General features: G+C 37.4%; 1 protein-coding gene across 1 annotated transcript in view; it reads left to right on the forward strand.

Annotated features, from left to right (window-relative positions):
• KCNN2 (potassium calcium-activated channel subfamily N member 2) overlaps positions 1–17,916 on the forward strand; it is a gene marked incomplete at both ends in the record, with an annotated part of 69,995 nt that extends 52,079 nt beyond the window's left edge. The window contains 4 exons of the mRNA XM_080362597.1: positions 8,472–8,582; positions 11,075–11,202; positions 15,775–15,844; positions 17,629–17,916. Of these exons, the coding sequence (XP_080218723.1) occupies positions 8,472–8,582; positions 11,075–11,202; positions 15,775–15,844; positions 17,629–17,916 (597 nt within the window). The remainder of the gene's footprint in view (positions 1–8,471; positions 8,583–11,074; positions 11,203–15,774; positions 15,845–17,628) is intronic.
• Between the last annotated feature and the right edge of the window lie 251 nt (positions 17,917–18,167).

Here is an 18,167-nt window from a genome sequence, read left to right on the forward strand (position 1 = left end):
AAGGAACAAACATAGTTTGGGATTATTTAATGGGTATGGCTTGTTGGGATTAAATTTCTAACCAAAGTAAAGAAAAATAAATGATGAAAATCAAGTTGAAAAGCTCCAGAAAGTGATCCCTGGAGTTAGAGCAGTAATCTGAAATGTGAGGGAATGGCAGAGGTGCTACCTCCATTTGAGTAAACAAAATCTTGGGTAAGATGTAGCCCTCTTTTAGAATTATAAAAATTAAGGAAAAAACCCTTCCTCTCAAAGTTTTCAGTTCATATCAGTAAAGCAGGGAAGATTTTGAAGTGTCAGAGTACAGGGAAACTGTTTCCTACTTTAGTTAAGTTACAGATGCATTTCAGCAAGTTCAAAGGCAGTTAGTTACTTCACAGTATCACAGTATGTTTGGGATTGGAAGGGACCTCAAAAGATCATCTAGTCCAATCCCTCTGCTGGAGCAGGAACGCCTAGGTGAGGTCGCACAGGAACATGTTCAGGTGGGTTTTGAATGTCTCCAGAGAAGGAGACTCCACAACCTCCCTGGGCAGCCTGTTCCAGTGCTCTGGTGCCTTCACTGAGAAGAAGTTTTTTCTCAAATTTAAGTGGAACCTCTTGTTTTCCAGCTTGATCCCATTACCCCTTGTCCTATCATTGTTTGCCACCGAGAAGAGCCTGGCTCCATCCTCATGGCGCTCACCCTTTATATATTTATAAACATTAATAAGATCACCCCTCAGTCTCCTCTTCTCCAGACTAAAGAGACCCAGCTCCCTCAGCCTTACTTGCTGGAATGAGCAGCAATTGCCCCATGATATCTTTGTTTGCACAGATGTGACTGAACCCAACGACTGCTTCAGCAAAATATCGGCTTTGTTTTGAAAAAATGTAATGTCATCTGCAATAACTTCAGATTTAATACAGCAACTTTAATATACTCCTACATGTATTCTCATGAAACTTTTATATTTATAACACAGGTGTTGGACCAGAACGTCATCAATAGCTGTCATCCTGAATTATTAAAGTCGTATTTCCCATCAGCATTGTAGGTTGTTGAGCCTGCCTGTTTAGTGAAATTAGATTTCACATCTTTGCTCAGCAAAATGTTTTTCGCACATCAGCAGAAACTGTCTTGATCTCCAGAAGGTTTTTAGCCGATATGACCACGGGAGGTTTCCCAGGAGCCCAGCCACCAGGTTCCATTCAATTCTTGTGCTTCTCTGAGTTAACACTGCTATCATTTATGGGTTGCCCTGTAGAAGAGAGATTCTTCATTTTATAATCGTCATTTTCTATGCTGTTTCAGAAGCCTTTCCCAGTACTCAGCTTACATTACTCAAGAAGAGGAGCTTACTTCACCCTTGCTGTCACTACCTATTACTGTGTCTGGGACTATTTAGTCAGTTTCATATTTGTATATGATATTTAATACTCTTCATAATTTTTATTTTTGTAATATTACTAAAAACCTTATGCACTACTTAGAAGTCATAGAATGTCCTGAGTTGGAAGGGACCCACAAGGATCATTGAGTCCAACACCTGTACCTGCATGTGACAACTCCACAGTTCACACAGTGTGTCTGAGGACATTATCTAGTAAAGGAATCTTCTCATCTGCTGTTGTATAGATAGAAGTCAAAATGTTGCAAAAGAATTCTAGATGTGGTGCAGACAAACTCCACTGAAGATAACAGTAGCCAGGCAACTATGGAATATGTGAAAGTATAAATAATGCAAAACTATTTTAGGTCACTTTTTTGGCTGAGATGGCATAGCTGTTGTCCTATTACTCATCCTGTTTTGTTTCAGTGTTGCTCAAGGTTACACATCTCTTCCAGCAAACAATGACAAATGCAAACCACGTTTATACAACATCATTTCCATAGCCTCTGTCTGTCTTGTGGATGGATTCCTCCCTCAACTTTTCCATTGCTTGTTTTGGAGAGGTTTTTTTACTTCAAGCAAGCTTATTTTTTTATTATTATTTCCCCCTCGCCTTCCCTGATGGTCTTGGAAGTCTACCTTCTAGGCAGCCAAATAAACAGAGTGCCTGTTTAAATTCTTACAGGATTTTCATTTTATGCAGAGCAGCAGGAGGAATGTTGTGCCTTTTCTGGTGCAGAGCTAAGTTTCCCACCAGAACCATGTGTCTGCAAAGCGGACCTTCTCTGTCCCTCAGTGGATCTCAAGGGAAATGAGCAAGAAATGTGGCAACTGCCTTCTTTCAGCTACAGGCAAGTATAGCAGGACATTTTTGTGACAACTACAGCACTAAAGACTGCACTTAACTTCCAGTCCCACAAACCAAAGCTGCCAGGAGGCTTTCAGCTGAGACATGGATACACAGTGTTGCTTCCTTTCTCACCAATAGCAGCCCCCAGGCAAATACATGAACTTCCAGGTACCTGCAGAAGTGGCGCAATTCACTGTTGTCTTGGGAAGGTATTTTTGTATGTTACAAAAAATAGAACCAAGTGGAAATGCCAGAGGTGTTTACTTGAAGGATAACAGGTTTTCTCTGCTGATCAAATGCTGTTTTCTCTATCAGCCAGTACTAGCCATCCGTTGCCTTAGATAACCCTTTATTTGAAGAGTTGCAAGCACCTCTCTTTGGTTATCACAATTGGGCCTTTACCAGAATGTTACATGTAAGTGCAAGACTTTATTGAAGCCTGACTCCTGTAGTTTTGCAATCACTGTGTATTGCGTAGCTTTAGCTCCATCAGATACTTGGGAAACACCAGCTTTTTCCCTCTAGGTGCCATGGCTATGTCTGCTGTGTTTTACCATAATGCAAAATTCTCTGTGGTAACTTTAAGTCAGCTTTGGTCTGGTGCTTTTGGTGGTAACAACAGAAAGCTCAGGGTGAGCTGCATCGGTGAAGAGAAGGACAGAGGTCCGTGGTTGGACTGCTAAACACATCTCATCTGATATAGTATATAATAAGTATATTCATACATAATCTTGTAAACCACAGCAGGATATGAAGGAGAAAAAAGACAAACTCATGTCTAGTATCATGATGTGTACAGTATATTTGGTTAGTATAGACCTGCCATCTCTATTCATTATTATTTATATTTCTGTAGCACTTTGGGACTAATGCCTGATCCTGGTGATACCAGCACTGTATAAAGAGAGTAGAAATACATAGTCTGAATTCCTAAACAGTTTACAATCTCCATATAGCAAAGAGAGTGAGCAACGAGGAGGCATTATGTGGGATCAAAACAACTGATCTCAGCACAACAGAATCTTAAGTACCTTCACTGTTTTGCTAGACTTTGTAGTAAGTAATATCCTAAAAAGGAAGGGGAGAAATTTGGGAGAAAACTATTTGTTAGATTTGTACATGTTTCCAGGGAGATTTTCCTAAGTCAAGAGATGATGCAAAGGATTTTGTCTGAAAGGTCTTATTAGAGCTCAAACCCATGAGATGGAAGAGTCTGGAGTCATAAAATATTGCAACTGAGGGCAAATGTTCTATATGTGGTGCCATAGAGAAGGGAATAAATTAACACAGAGCAGAGTAACATAGTAAAAATGACAGGAAAATAAAATAACCATAGCAGCAATCTCTGATATGGCTAAGGAAGAGAAAATCTGCTTCGTTAAAGCAGATTAAAGGAAGATTGCAATAATTCAGAACTTAGTGCCAAGAAGAGAGACTGTGTAGGCAGATAGGGAAAGTTGAAGTTTATGATGTCTAAGCATAAAGTTAAAGATAACACCAAGTAATAGGTTGTTTTGGGTTTTTTTAAGTTTTTGTTTGTTTGTTTGTTTGTTTTGTTCTTTTTTTTCTTTTTTTCTGAAGGATGTGTTTAAGCATTTTGTACAGTTCCTAGATTTAAAGTATAATATAACTTAAAATTCAATGAATTCACCTTTCTTCTCTTACTGTTTTCAAATAGTGTGGACTTCATATAAAAAAGCCAGTGCCTGTTGACATTTTATTTTTTCCCCTCAACTGAGTCCGTTCTTCCGTTCACGTTTCTAAGGAAAGTCAGTCATCATTTAGGCTTCTATAACTGAGAAAATAATTAGCCTACTAGCATTTAACAAGTACCTAAGTATGTATGTGAGTGAAATACCCACATACACTTATTTCTATCAGGGAAACACACTTTGGATTCTAGGCATCAGAGAAAGTACCGAAGGAGAGTTTTCATGGAGTGTTCCTTACATGCATGAGCATTTGAATTTGAGACATTGTTCTTTGTCCTGAATAGGAGCAGCATGTTTAGAATTAAAGATAATAAGAATGTCCTGAAGTTGTTTGCAGATACACCACAATGTTTTCATACAGGACAGCAGCTAAACAGATTGGCAGTCAAGGCAAATTCTGTCCAGTGTACATGTCTGTAAACCTTATGCTTCAAGATTCTACTGCTCACAAATGCAGGTTTTACATCACCGTCAAAGGTCTGATGCCACTGTGCAGTCCAGTGTTTGTTGCTTTGCCCAATGTAAAGACTGAGAATGTGTAATATATGCTTGTTTTCAGATTTCTTGCTTTTACTGCAGACTAAAATGCACGATTTCATATCAAGCAAGAAAGACGGTGCATTCAGATCCTTGCAAACAGAAAAGAGGCATTGCTCAGCTCATCATCAGAATCCTGGTCTGGCCATTGTAGAGAAGCTAATTTTTAAATCTATGATCTTTAATGGCTTCTCCTGGTTTAGTAGATAAGTTCAGTTTGTACATGCTTTCTGGAAAACAAACAAATTCAGGTAGGTCAGCTTTTAAAACTGGTGGTTGCTGGCAAACACTTGATCACAGAGTATGTGAAAGAAATCAAATTAATGGATAATTAATTCTGTTATTACCTGTCTCCATTAAATGGAAAGAAGAAAAACTGTCTTTCACAGTAATAAAATGGCATATTTTTGCAAGTCAGATAAACTTTCCTGCTGAATAGTCAGCATGAACTAAATTGAACTAATTTTTTTTGGTCATCTTTTCCCTTTCTTGTGAAATAGTCTTAAGTCAGACCTTTTACTTCTGATGTACCTAGATATGGACATTAACTAACTAGCACAAACTGATGCTTTTTAATTCTTTGAAATCTGAGACTTGCTTTTTCATCTTTTACTTTAGGCACACCTGAAAAGGACTGTTCAATAAGGTAGAAGCTGGTGGCTTTTGGTTATATATATCTCTAGCTAAAGATGCAGTGGAGTGATGAGGGAACATTATGAATATTAATTCTTTCATTCTTTTCTCCTCAAATTATGGCATACTGGAGTTCTTAAGCGCCCTTAAAGTCATGTTGCTTACCAAGCCAAAAGACACTACAACAACTGTATTGCAAGAGGCAGATGGGGCTGAGGAATGCAAATTCCGAATATGTTTAATTACTCTCTTGATACTTGAAAATATGTACATTCTGGCCTTTTAAATTTCCTTTATGTGATTCATAATTCCCCTGAAAGTTAAGCAAAAGCTTGAAGCAGTAATGTAGTTTATTATTTACTTCAAAACACAATGAAAATAGTGATATTGGAGATTATAAAACACAGTAAACAAATATAAGACTTTTTAGAATTTTATTCTTAAAAAAACCCTTATTGTATTTGAAATATTATCATGGTACTTTTACTTAGCCTAAGTAATGTTAATAAAAATGTAGTTACTGTATTATGTAGGATTGATATAAGAAAAAAATGAGCATATGAGCATGAATTTATAGAATTCATGTTACTGATTTTAATGTGGATAAGGATATGCAAAAACACGGCAAGTATTATTCTAATGATGCTACTATTTTAAAGTAACAGTATTGCCTCTATTTAATTCTGCAATATGGAATAATTCTCACTTTATTAATATTTTTAAGGATACTGATTCTTTAAGGGAGCTATATAATAGTGCATAGCAAAGTAACATAAAATGTTAATTAACATCATGTACTTGAAGTGGAATTTCAGTCTTATTTCTGTAAGCTGTTAGTTGTTAAAAGAATGAGTGTAATTCATCTTCCTTCAAGGTACCACGAAATGTAAACATGCAAAAAATGTAATACTTCCTTATTTTGTAGAAATGCTGAAAGAGCTCATTTTGATATCCTGAAATCCCTTCATATCACACAAAGCCAAAAAGGGTAGCCAGAATCTAGAATACCTTGCTGTTGCCATAAGCTGTTCTGGAGACAAGGAAGATGGCAGTGCTTAGAGGTGGTGGTCACAGCCTGCCAGTGACAATATTCTGCTGTGGGCATTGTCTTTCATGTGAGATACAAAGCTGCTGTTTTTAACAGTGTTTGGCCACTGTAACTGCTGTGCCACTCTGAAGAAGCATGGGAGTTAAATCAGAAAGGCTAGAATGATTTCAACTCAAAGCCAGTTCCTTTTGTCCACCTTTTTGGGAGGTCTGGGCAGGGGTATCTAATATTTCTCTGCCCTGATAACTTGGCATAAATGGCTGTTTTGTGCCACGGTGATGTCTGTATTAACAATCTTGTTCTGTTTTAGCATCCTTGCTGTAAGCAGGCAGAACTCAAGTTATGTCATTAAATCAATGTCCGGCCTCAGTTATCCTGACATACTGGGCCAAAAGATGTCTGCCTTTTCTCTTCATGTTCTTCTATTGTATAGGGTTATTTATTTATTTATTTGCCTACAGAGAAGTCTTCTGCATATTAGCACTTCCTTCCTCCACAGGAAGGAGACCAAAGGAGAGCTGTCTGTTTTCTGGGAAGGTGTGGAACATGGTAGGTCATCTCCTGCCTAGGACTCTTTTCAGAAGGCCCGGTGTATTTCAAGTGCTCAGCCATAGGCTGTGTTGGCTGTCTTCTTCCGTCTTAACTCTTAGTGGGATCTGGAGAAAAAAAGGAACTTACAGCTCCATTTTAACTCATCTCTTGGAGAGAGTAAATTTCTATGAACTTCCACCAACACAGGCTTAGGGAACAGAGGGAGAGGGAACAGCAAAGCTAGAAAGCTTAGTATTGAGAATAGAAGAGAAACAGGAAATGCAGCAAAATTGCCAGGGACTCATTCAAGGGAATATTGAGAGCTGGTGGGGATAGAAGCTTTGATAGGTGAGAACTAATTGCAGAGAATCAAGTGTTTGTGAGGGAGCAGATAGATTGTTCTTGGAACAATCTGTCAGGGAAAATAGCGGATTAATTAGTTGGAGACTCTCACAGAATTGATTTAGTGCCTCAGCAAGTAAGCAAAGACAGCAGATTCATTTTTTTTGAGGACACTGTGAATAAGGGTTTCAAATGGGTTAACTTATTTTGCAGTTATTATGTGCGTATTAATAGAATTTGTATTTTGGAAGCTAGATTCAGGGATTTCTTCCAGATTTTCTGAAGAGAGGCAGTTGTAGAGGTGGGGAATGGAGAGAAAGTGAATTAATGGGAGAAATCCGGAAAGAGTAGAAGAAAACTCTGCAAATGAATATGTGTTAAGCCTCAATGTGCAACAAGAAATTGCTTTATACTGGAGAGTAACTGACACAGGTGCAATGACAACTAGATCAGGGTTAATCTGCAAATTAAAAACAGCCTCATATATTTAATGTGATTTTTGTACTTTTTTGGAAAGATCCTGCAAAGGATTTACAGAAAAAAAGAAAGCCTAAGGCAGCAGAATTTATTGATAGTGTAAAGTAAATGATATCTCCAGATGTGTGTAATAGATGCTACTTCTCATTATCTTGCTCATTTTAACCTCCTTTCCTTTCCTCCTCCCCCCCGCCCCAAAAAAAAAAAAATCAAAATTTGTGATGCTGGTAAAGGTATCATCATTCCAAAGGGACAGACACCTGCTGGCTTGACCTGTTGTGAACATGCATGTCCATGTATGTACATGTATATGTGTACATATGCACAACACAAATTAGAAAACTGGTATTTTCTCTGTCCAGGTTTTGAATAAATGGTCTTGTGTATCTGCTGTTTCAAATGGTTATAAGATAGGCATAAATAGTATAGGAAAAGATAATTGAAGGACTGAGAGAACAACAGGGAAGTATACTGAGGTGATTAAACACTAAATTTATTATCATTTCCAGGCCTTACAGAAAATCCTAAGAAACATTTTTGTGTGTATTAAATAATAATCTAATCTTATTTCCTCTTTAGCAATTGCTGTAATCTTGATACAAATGTTAAGAACAGGGTATTCTGTATTTATTTAGTAATATTTTGGGTTTTAAACGTTGTTTTGATCAATCCCTTTGTTTATGCACTAGAAATGGGATGTGTTCAAATTTTCAACCCTTGCAGGAAAAAACCCAGAACTTTTAAATTATGCTGCTCACTAATTATTTTGATGCCTTGACAGTTTACCAGCCTGTAATTACTGACTTTTCCTGTTACTCTGAACTGAAATAGCTGTAGCATGTTCACTGTATTTACCAAGGATGAATCACCTGATGCCTGCTATACTTCTAGACGAAAGGAGGAACTTCCACTAAAAGCTCTGCAAAATGGAGTAGTAACATCTTGGGGGTTTGTTTTATTGTTTTCAGGGTGCTGGGTGCACTGCCCTGGTGGTAGCTGTGGTGGCGAGGAAGTTAGAACTTACCAAAGCTGAAAAACATGTGCATAATTTCATGATGGACACCCAGCTAACTAAAAGAGTAAGTCACCCTTTATATTCACAACTGAGAAGGAAATGTGTGTTGATTTATTTCTGCATTTGTTTGAAATAGTCTCCTGCTCCATTCTCCTACTGATCTTTTCCATGGATGTAATTTTGCTAGGAGAAGGAATCAAATGCCTTGAGCTTTTCTGTAAATTGAAGGCAACTGTGAGCTCTCAGCAGATTTTAAGGATTTAAATATTCTTCTATAGAGGGTCCTTGCAGCTGGAAGATAATTGGTATAACCAACAGTTAAATGCTGTGAAATGAAAGACTGTTATATTAAATTAAAAAACTTTCATGCAGCATATGAGAAGAATATATAAAACTTTTGCAGCTAAAATAGGTGAAAAGACCGATACAAGAATTTCAAGCTATGAAGGGTGTTCTTAAGAAAGAGACATTCATAGTTTGTGAGACAGCCTTTGCATTTGCTTTGTGTACTCAACACAGGGTTCACTTAGCAGCATACTGCACTGAAATGCCTTGAAAGGTGTTTGTAGATAGTAATATTTTTAGAAGCGATTGTTTTTAAAAACCCTCTAGAAATCATTAGAATTTGTAAAATAAATTTTTAAATTTTCCTTCCGAAATATAATAATGTAATAATATAATGAAATAATGTAGCAAACAAGGCAAAATAAATCCTTTATTGAAATAAAATAGATCAGTATTGAGAGAACAAGAAAATGAGAAGGAGCTGCACAGTCCTCTCAATGTGTTTAATTGTTTTGAAGAATTGGTATGATGAGGAAGGTCCTCACACTCACAGCAGAACTCAGCAGAGCTTGTGGTTGCTGATGGGCGGGGAGGATGACGGTGCTTGTGCTGGAGACCAGGGCTCTGCTCCAGGCGGGACAGAGGTTGGCTGCCCCAGCACAGTTCCACGCAGCGGTCCAGCCCCAGGCTGGCACGGTCCTCGGCTGCGGAGGGCCCTGTCGTGTCTACGTGTCATGCGTCCAGGACACATCAGCACACCGCTCTGGTTCTACTGGCTCCCTCACTTCTGTGCTGGCCACTGCTAACAGACTGTGTCTCCCCTGAGCAGTCATGGTGGGGAAAGATTAAGGATGAGTGTGAAGGCAGTTCTTAGATAGGTATAAAGGGTGTCTGACTCAAAGTGACTGTCTGAGCTCATTGGTTTACAGTCCTGTTATAGTCAGTTAAAGTCTTGTTGATACTAGACAACAGACAACAATTCATCCCTTCCTAACTCAGGCACTTTTCTAGTGTAATATGACAGAGGAGCTCAAAATGTCTTTCAGGAGAGAAAAAGGTTTTGTAAAGTTTGGTCATATTTTGAGTCTGGTGTTTATTTGTGCCTTTAAAAGTTTATTTTATTCAGTTATCCTTCATATAAATATAAGTTTCAGTCTAATAGTGTATCCAAGTGGTGCTTTGCTAACTTCAAACTTATGAAACTAAAAGTGCATTAAAAGCAAACTAGGTAAATGAACCTGAGATGCACATCAGGTCACAAATTGGTTATGCAGATACTAGAGGAGTTTCCTCAGAACCTGGAGATAGCCATATCTTGTGGAAATGCAAGGAGTAGGTAAAGATTGTGAAGCAGTCTCTAAACTGTGATTGTGCTTCCACTGAAGTCAAGACAAAAGATCTCCGACACTTCTACAGGTACAGGGTGGGGACCTTTTGCTGGGAAGAGCTTCTCATGGCATCCCTGCAATGCCTTTACCTTGACACTGGCTTAGTTCTGAAACTGGAGTGACTGGCATAATATAAAGTTAGAGGTAGACAAAATAAGGACAGTTTTCCTTTGCAAGTAACCTAGTCATTCTGTCATTAATCAACATTGCATTGAAATTCTTTGTCTGTTGTTTTCAAGTGTTCCGGAAAATTTTCTAGTGCCTAGGAAGGAACTGTAGGTACTCTTATCTTATATTTTATGGAAGGCCTCATTTTAAAAAATTGAAAGCACATATGAAATAGAACACTGCCCACATTAATAGATGGGGTATTTTTTAATCTCCTTGGAAATTGGTAAAAAAAAAGAGAAAAGAATGAAAATGTAAACAAAACCAATATGCTCAAACAGCTCTGTAAATTTAAAAGACTGTTTAATTGCCAAGAGAATTAAGAGATACCAACCTTAGAACAAGAAAAATAAATGTAATTATCTTATTAAATACATTCAGTTAATTACCACACAGATAACGCATTAGTATTTCCTCACTGTAAATCATATTGCCATAAACAGTAAGCAGTGCTAACTCCTTAAAAAAGGACAAATTATTCCCTGATGGAAAAGAGAGCTGGTTCCAGTACCACATTTATAAGTAACACAGAAATCGCCCAGCACTCCCCTTAGTCCAATTATTACTTTCTGCCTCAGTGCTGCAGCTTCTTAATGTACCCACTTCCCACAGTTAGGCAGGGTCTTCAGTGCTTTAGAAAGAGATTTTACCAGAAAAGAGAAAACATAACACAATGCTACTTTTGTCAGCCTGGTATTTTTGTTTTATTAAACAGGTGAAAAATGCAGCAGCCAATGTACTCAGGGAAACATGGTTAATTTATAAAAACACGAAGCTGGTTAAAAAGATAGACCATGCGAAAGTAAGGAAGCATCAACGCAAATTTTTGCAAGCTATTCATCAGTAAGTACTATTTTGCTTTGATTTTCCTCTTCAAGTCTTTTCTCTCTTAGCTTCCCTCTCCCTCACAGTCACTCTTGGTCCCTATCTCCCGTCCTGCCCCCTCCCTTCTCTCCCTCGTCCCACTCTCTCTCGCTGTTCATAGAACATCACACTTGAGGTTGATTTTTCTCTAAGAGTAACACAAAGATAAGGCTTTTCTGCATTACCTCTTTATAAAAAAGTAAAAAAGTATATAGGCTGTGTATGTCCAATATAGTGTAAATCAAACTTGTTTAGATTTTTTTAGAAGTTCCCAATGATTCCTGAATTATCTAAGATTTTTTTGTCTTTTGCCACTGAGACTATCCTTTATTGTCGTGTCTTGGTTTACAGGTAGTAAGATACAAGCAACAGTAGACAGAAGAAAATGAAAAAAGTTTCATTTATAGTAGACATTAATAACATAAAGTCAGAATGATGTGACAGAAGAGAGTCTATGAATATGTATGTGGTGTTTAAAGAAAAGAATATGCATCAAGCATCATTGTACAGTCCAACTGCAATTAGTTGCCTCTCTCCACCACATATTCTGAGTGCATAAAATCAAATGTTGGTATGTCAGCTATGACCTCTGACATGTGTTCTAGAAAACAGGAGTATATACCAACATTCATGTGACCTTTGAGCACCTCTGGCATGATTCAGATCTGTTCTTCCCTGCTGCTGACATCTTAACGTGTTGAAAACAACCCTGAGAACTAGAACCAGCAGTAGGATTAATCTGAATTACGGTGTTGCCAGACTATAAATATTTATCTAAAACTCATAATATAAGTTTGTCAGAAAGCACATCAAAACCAGCAGAATTACACAATGATTTGATTACTCTTTGTGGGCTACATGGGGGAAAAAAGAGACTTTTGTCCCCAGGAACCACAGGTTCTTCTTAAGAGGAATGGTCAGGGCCCATGCCACTATTTGTCTGCTCTGTTCAATGTCCCCATCCTGCCTGAGGCAGCCATTTGTACAGCCCATGAAATTTGTTTCCATGAGATACTGGGGACATGTAGATAAACTGAATAAGTTTAATTTTGAACTGATGTTTTCATAACTTTTGAGTGTGAGTCTGTGTCTAAGCTGAGATGTGAGGGAAGCATCCATCATGAAATAAACACATATGTGCCATCTTGCAGGAAAGACAGGAAGGAAAAACCACGTTATCATATTTCCTATTAGTAAATTTAATCTAACAGTCATTGTTTCTCTGTTTCATAGGCATGAAGTGTTCTACAAACCTTGATTACTTATTATTAACCTTATTACTTATTATTATTACTTATTATTTAGCAAACTTGCAGGATTAAATGTTACAGTGCTATTGCAGAAATACTTGAAGGAATAAAGAGATGATACAAGTTGAAGCCTTTTTATGTACATATAAAAAGTTTATTGTCCCAGTTTGGTCATCATGCTTAGTTTCAAGGATTGGAAGGTAGAGAGCAGTGGCAGGGGTTCTAGAGTAGAGGATGGCAAGTCTTGTGCATCCTTTGCTAGACTTGAATCCTTGATTGCAAAGGTTATTTTTTAATGTTTTAGCTTTGCTATTTATTTTGTGTGATTATGTGTGTGCGTGTGTGTATGCACACACATGTTCAGTGAAGAACCTAAAAAGCACAGCGGGCTTGATCTGCAGCTTTATATATCATTCAAGCCCAGAAAGAGGTTCACAGGATGTAAAATGTTGTTCTGCACCTGCCTTAAAAATCCATTAATTGGATGGTGTGAAGAAGGTGGCAGCAGTAGTTTTTTTCTGTCTGTGCCAGCAGACTTTGAACAGTTGTGTTAACGATGCATTTCCCTCTGTCTTTTAGCACTTTGCATCATATTCCCAAAACTTTTGTATTTAAGAAAAAAAAATTCTCAATATGCTGAATAACTGGATAAAAACATTGCTCTAGCAGTTTGCTCTCTTCCAGCTGTAGCGGACTAGATGGGTGCAAATTACTTTTTCTCTCTTTGCATCTTTGAACTTTTCCCAAGGGACTCATGGCTCTTTTCCATCTTTCTGGATTATTTTTTGGTCCCCCTCCTTTACCTTTCCAACCACTTCACTAGAAACAGAAATAACAGGAGTGAAGGTTCAGGGCCAGTTTTATACGAGAAACCCAAGGAGATCATGATAACAGTCTCAAACTCACGGTCATGGCTCTGAAATTGCCTATAGCTGGTCTTGGTAGTTTTCACTTCTCAAGCTCACTAAATAAGATGAAGCTGAAATAATCACTCTAACTTACACTATTAAAAGGCATTTTATGTCTTGTATGTATAAGAAAATCTACAGACGATAGTTAATGGGAAGGTATGGAGCTACTGTGGGTGCAAGTGAGTTAAACTCCACCTCAGGCAGTTACTGGTTGAAAGAAGTAGCAGCTCCCTAGGACTTTCCACATGCTGAATCGAGCCCACTGTGCTCATTTTGTTGTTTTAGTATATTTTACAGTTTGTTTTCTTTTGTTTTGTCTTTTTATTTCAACAAAATGAAAATAGAGCTCGGAAGTAAGTTGTATAAGCTGTTCCTTTGTAAATTTGCAGAATTTACCACTGTCTGCATGCAAAAAATAGAGTCTTTATTTGTGAACTTCGGTGGTCTGATTGCTGCCATGGAAACACGGTCCAGAATCATGATCTTTTGCTGTGATAAGTGAAGTTCATAAAATCAAGATGTTTCATATTTTCTCTTAATGAATTTAGGAACGGAAGTCTGACAGTTTTCTTTAAATCTGGCTGTTGCAGCTAAAGACTTGCCATTACCTAGAGATACGTTTTTACAGCCTGTGACAGGTATTGCGTTAGTTACCTCGAGGAATTATCATGTTGGTGTCAGCTAGTGCTTGTATTTCTATAATAACAATGGATTTCTTGGGATTTTAAAGTTAAAATACTAACTGGGAAACAGATGAGTCAATGAATCTTAAGGAAAGCAGAAAACACATGTTCTGCAAAATATTTGAGAGATGCTCACTGGAACACTATTGTTATCATTCTCTGGTTAAATCATTACATGCTTACCTTTGAGTAATTATTCTGTTCTGAGACTGTAGTGATATAACTCCATACCTGGGAGACTCCTCCATTTTTTTTACTGTAGAATAGCATCAGTACATAGCCTCTGAAAGCTGCATGCCTACAGTCTGCATTTATGTTGTGCCCTGAAGGAAACTTCCAGGGGAAAGAAGAACCTATGGCATTCCTGTGACCACCCACTGGAATGTCAATTTTGTGTGAACAATCGGCTTCTACCTTAACAGAGTTATTTCCATATGTTTTAAAAGATATTTCACTCTTTACAACTTAATTTCTCATGGCAGTTAGCCTAGATGTGAAAGGAAATGCTCAGTAACTACAGATATGAGGAGAAAATTCCTGATTTTGGAATATTTCCAAGAAGGCTGTCTTTAAACTATCTTTTTAAGTAGCACCATCACAGAGAAAAAGGCAGAGCAACCCACCTGCCAGAGAATGCTGCCGAATGTATTTTGTTTGACAGTTAACAAAATGGTTAGTTTGGTTGGCCCTTTACATACTAGTGGACTGCATGGTATCTTATCACACATTGTTTATAAATTGATATGTGGTTTTTGAAAAATGCTATTTCCTACTTAGAACAGCCACCAGCAAAGTCCTTCAAAGTCCAAGTATTTCTCTGTTGGGAAATGCTGAACAAATTACTCAGACTTAAGGGAGAAATTGCTTATTTGTGAAAATCAAATCTACAAACCACTTTTCTAGTAGTTAATCTGAAATACGTGGACTTTGTTTCAGGGAACACATAAGAAAGGTCATCTATGTGTCTCTCAAAGAAAGTGCATAACTAATAATAGAGCAGATAGGTAGGCATCAAAAACATACCCTTGCTCCTTCTTTCATAGTTTTTCAATGCTGTGGTTTAAATAGCACATTGAAAAGCAATGTCTAATGTAAGTTTAAAATGTAATCATATTTAGGTTCACAAATTCTGTAAGAAAATAAAATGTACTGGCAAGTAAGTTGATTATTTAGCTGCTGGTCAGATGGAAGTTCTATTTAAAGTAATGCAAAACTCACTTATCACTGTATTTCCATCAGGTTCAAACACCTGCTAACCCAATCCATTTCCGACAGAACAGGGCTAATACCTGTATCTAGTCATGTAGGCATGGGAAGATTCTTCATTGCTACAACATTAATGACAAAAAACTGTTGTTCTATGTTTCTTCCTATATCTACTTGTCACGATACTGAGGCTTTGAGGAATGTTTTGGCTTCCTTTCATACAGTCTGGATAAATTGTTATTTCCCTTCTTGAATTCAACTTGGGCCATGGCAAATGGTATTCTCAAAGACATCACATCTCCTTGCTCTTTCCTTTTTTGCGGTGTTAAAGAAGCATGCTTCTCATTGTAGCAGACACATGACCAGTTCTGACTTTACAAAAAGTACTCAAGGCATTGTCCATGCAGTTATTTGCTCTTGTAAGTTTTTTGCATGCTTTTTTAGAAATCGAACATGACCACACTCACACAAAAAAATCTGACTTAAAATTCCACTTTTTAGATTAAGAAGTGTAAAAATGGAACAAAGGAAACTGAATGATCAAGCCAACACTTTAGTGGACCTGGCAAAGGTTAGTAGGCAATTATTGTTGTTTTAATATTCCTCTTCTCAAAATGAAAACTTTTTAAGCGAAAATACATGCAAATATTGTTAACAAGTTTGGTATTTGTAGAAGACGAAAATATGTGTGTGTTTTGTGGTAACACCTACTGAATGAAAGATCTGGTGTGTATGGCCCTGACTAAAGCTTGAGTGCACCATATTTTTCTTGTACATTTGAAAAAGATCTCACAATTGAGAAGCTGATCCTGAGAGCTCCTGAAGTAACTGCAGTGGTCATGGTAAATGCTGTGAGTGGGTCATAGCAGTGTAGTGCTGAATAGTAAAGAGATTTCCCATCCAGTGATATTGAATCTGCCATGTGGAACCATAGTACGTACACCGTCTCTCATGCAGACTGGAATCACCAATACGTCTGCATTTGCTTAAGTCTTTATAATAAATAATAGCTGCCTCTTTGATGATATATCATAAGGCTTTATTAATCTTTTTAATGATGAGGTAAAAGAGACTATTCAGTTGCAAACTGCTTGTCTATTGTTGCTGGGATTTTTCATTAGTGTAAAATAAGAACTAGAGAGTTAGAGGGCTGAGCTGATAGCATTCTAGGTTTCACCTTAGACCTCAGTATTTAACAATTACTTTTATCTTAACTTGAGGCTACATTAGAGGCATTAATGGGTTTTTCCTGAGGGTTTCTTGTACACCCCTTTATGTACCTCAAAACCCTCCTCAATTTGAAGTGCTTCAAAGCAAATATTAAACTCTTAATTGTTCATTCCCCTTTTGCTTTAGAGAACCACCTGACAACTTCAGTTGCTGAAAATAGATTTCAGTCTAATGTTCCTAGCAACTGATAAGGAGTTCTCAGATACTATGTAATGTACTTTGCTTTCAAGGATTATGCTAGCATCTTGAAAACGGGGCAAAGAAATGGGTTATGGACACGCATCTGATACTGAAGTGCTTCACTCTTCAGGCAGTCAGTCATTCCATTAATTTTAATTTTCTTTGGATGGTTTATAAACTTCAGTCAGTTTGTGTCCTGAATTATATCCACTTTTGACTATGCTTTTCTAATCTGAAATCTCAGTCTATCAGAGGGAGAAATTCAATCGTTATTGAAATAACGACTGTATGAAGTAAAACTTTTCAGGTTACATTTTTATTGACCACTGTGGCATTTTAAAGTACACCCTATATACTTGCTGTACCCACATGCTGTTTTGTAGCGGGCAGAAGCAGAGAAGCGCCCAATTGAGCTTTTACTCCTTGCACTACATTTCAAAAACAATCCACCTGATAACTCTTACTGCAGCCAGTTCAAGAAAACCTGGTCAGTTTAAGGAGAAAGCAAATGATCAACATTTGTGTTCTGCTTAGAAGAATGAGGGTGTTTAAAATGAGAGGAAATACAGAAGATTCAAGGATGGGTCATGGCTTTAGAGCCTTCATTCTCATGGTTGCTAAAACAGCTGACTATTTACAAAGCTTAGCATGGTGCATTTCTAAGCACCTGGATTTCCATAAAAGGTCTTGTCTTTTGTTTAATTCATTTAGACCTTGACATCTAAAGTGCTGCTCAAATTATTTTACATTTCTGCTCAAAAAAAAATTACTAGAAAGTTTATTCTGGATCTACAAGGAAAATTATTTCACAAGACTGGATTTTGTTATAATATTCGTATGTTTTGTGAAGTACGAAAGTGTTTAGAAACCTTTGTAGAGTTGTGCTTCTTGTTACAATATTTGTAAAATCTCTCTAAAACTTTGTTTACATCCTTCTATTTTCAGACTCAAAACATCATGTATGACATGATTTCTGACTTAAATGAAAGAAGTGAAGATTTTGAGAAGAGAATTGTTACTCTAGAAACTAAACTGGAAACTTTAATTGGTAGTATTCAAGCTCTCCCTGGACTGATTAGCCAGACGATCAGCCAGCAACAGAGGGATTTCCTGGAGGCGCAGATACAAAATTATGATAAGCATGTTGCCTACAGTGCTGAACGATCACGATCTTTGTCAAGAAGAAGGAGATCATCCTCCACAGCACCACCAACTTCATCAGAGAGTAGCTAGAAGAGAATAAGTTAACCACAAAATAAAGACTTTTTGCCATCATATGGTCAATATTTTAGCTTTTATTGTAAAGCCCTATGGTTCTAACCAGTGTTATCTGGGTTCTGATGTCAGAATCCTGGAAACCTGAAAATATTTTAGGCCAAAATGAGTAAAAACTCTTCTTTTTTCCCCCCTCCTCCTCTCAGATGCACAGTGAATGCACCTGTTATTGCTATATTAGATTATTCCTCCTGTAATTTCACTAACTT

Source organism: Nesoenas mayeri, assembly GCF_963082525.1.
Source record: "Nesoenas mayeri genome assembly, chromosome: Z".
Taxonomy (NCBI): domain Eukaryota; kingdom Metazoa; phylum Chordata; class Aves; order Columbiformes; family Columbidae; genus Nesoenas; species Nesoenas mayeri.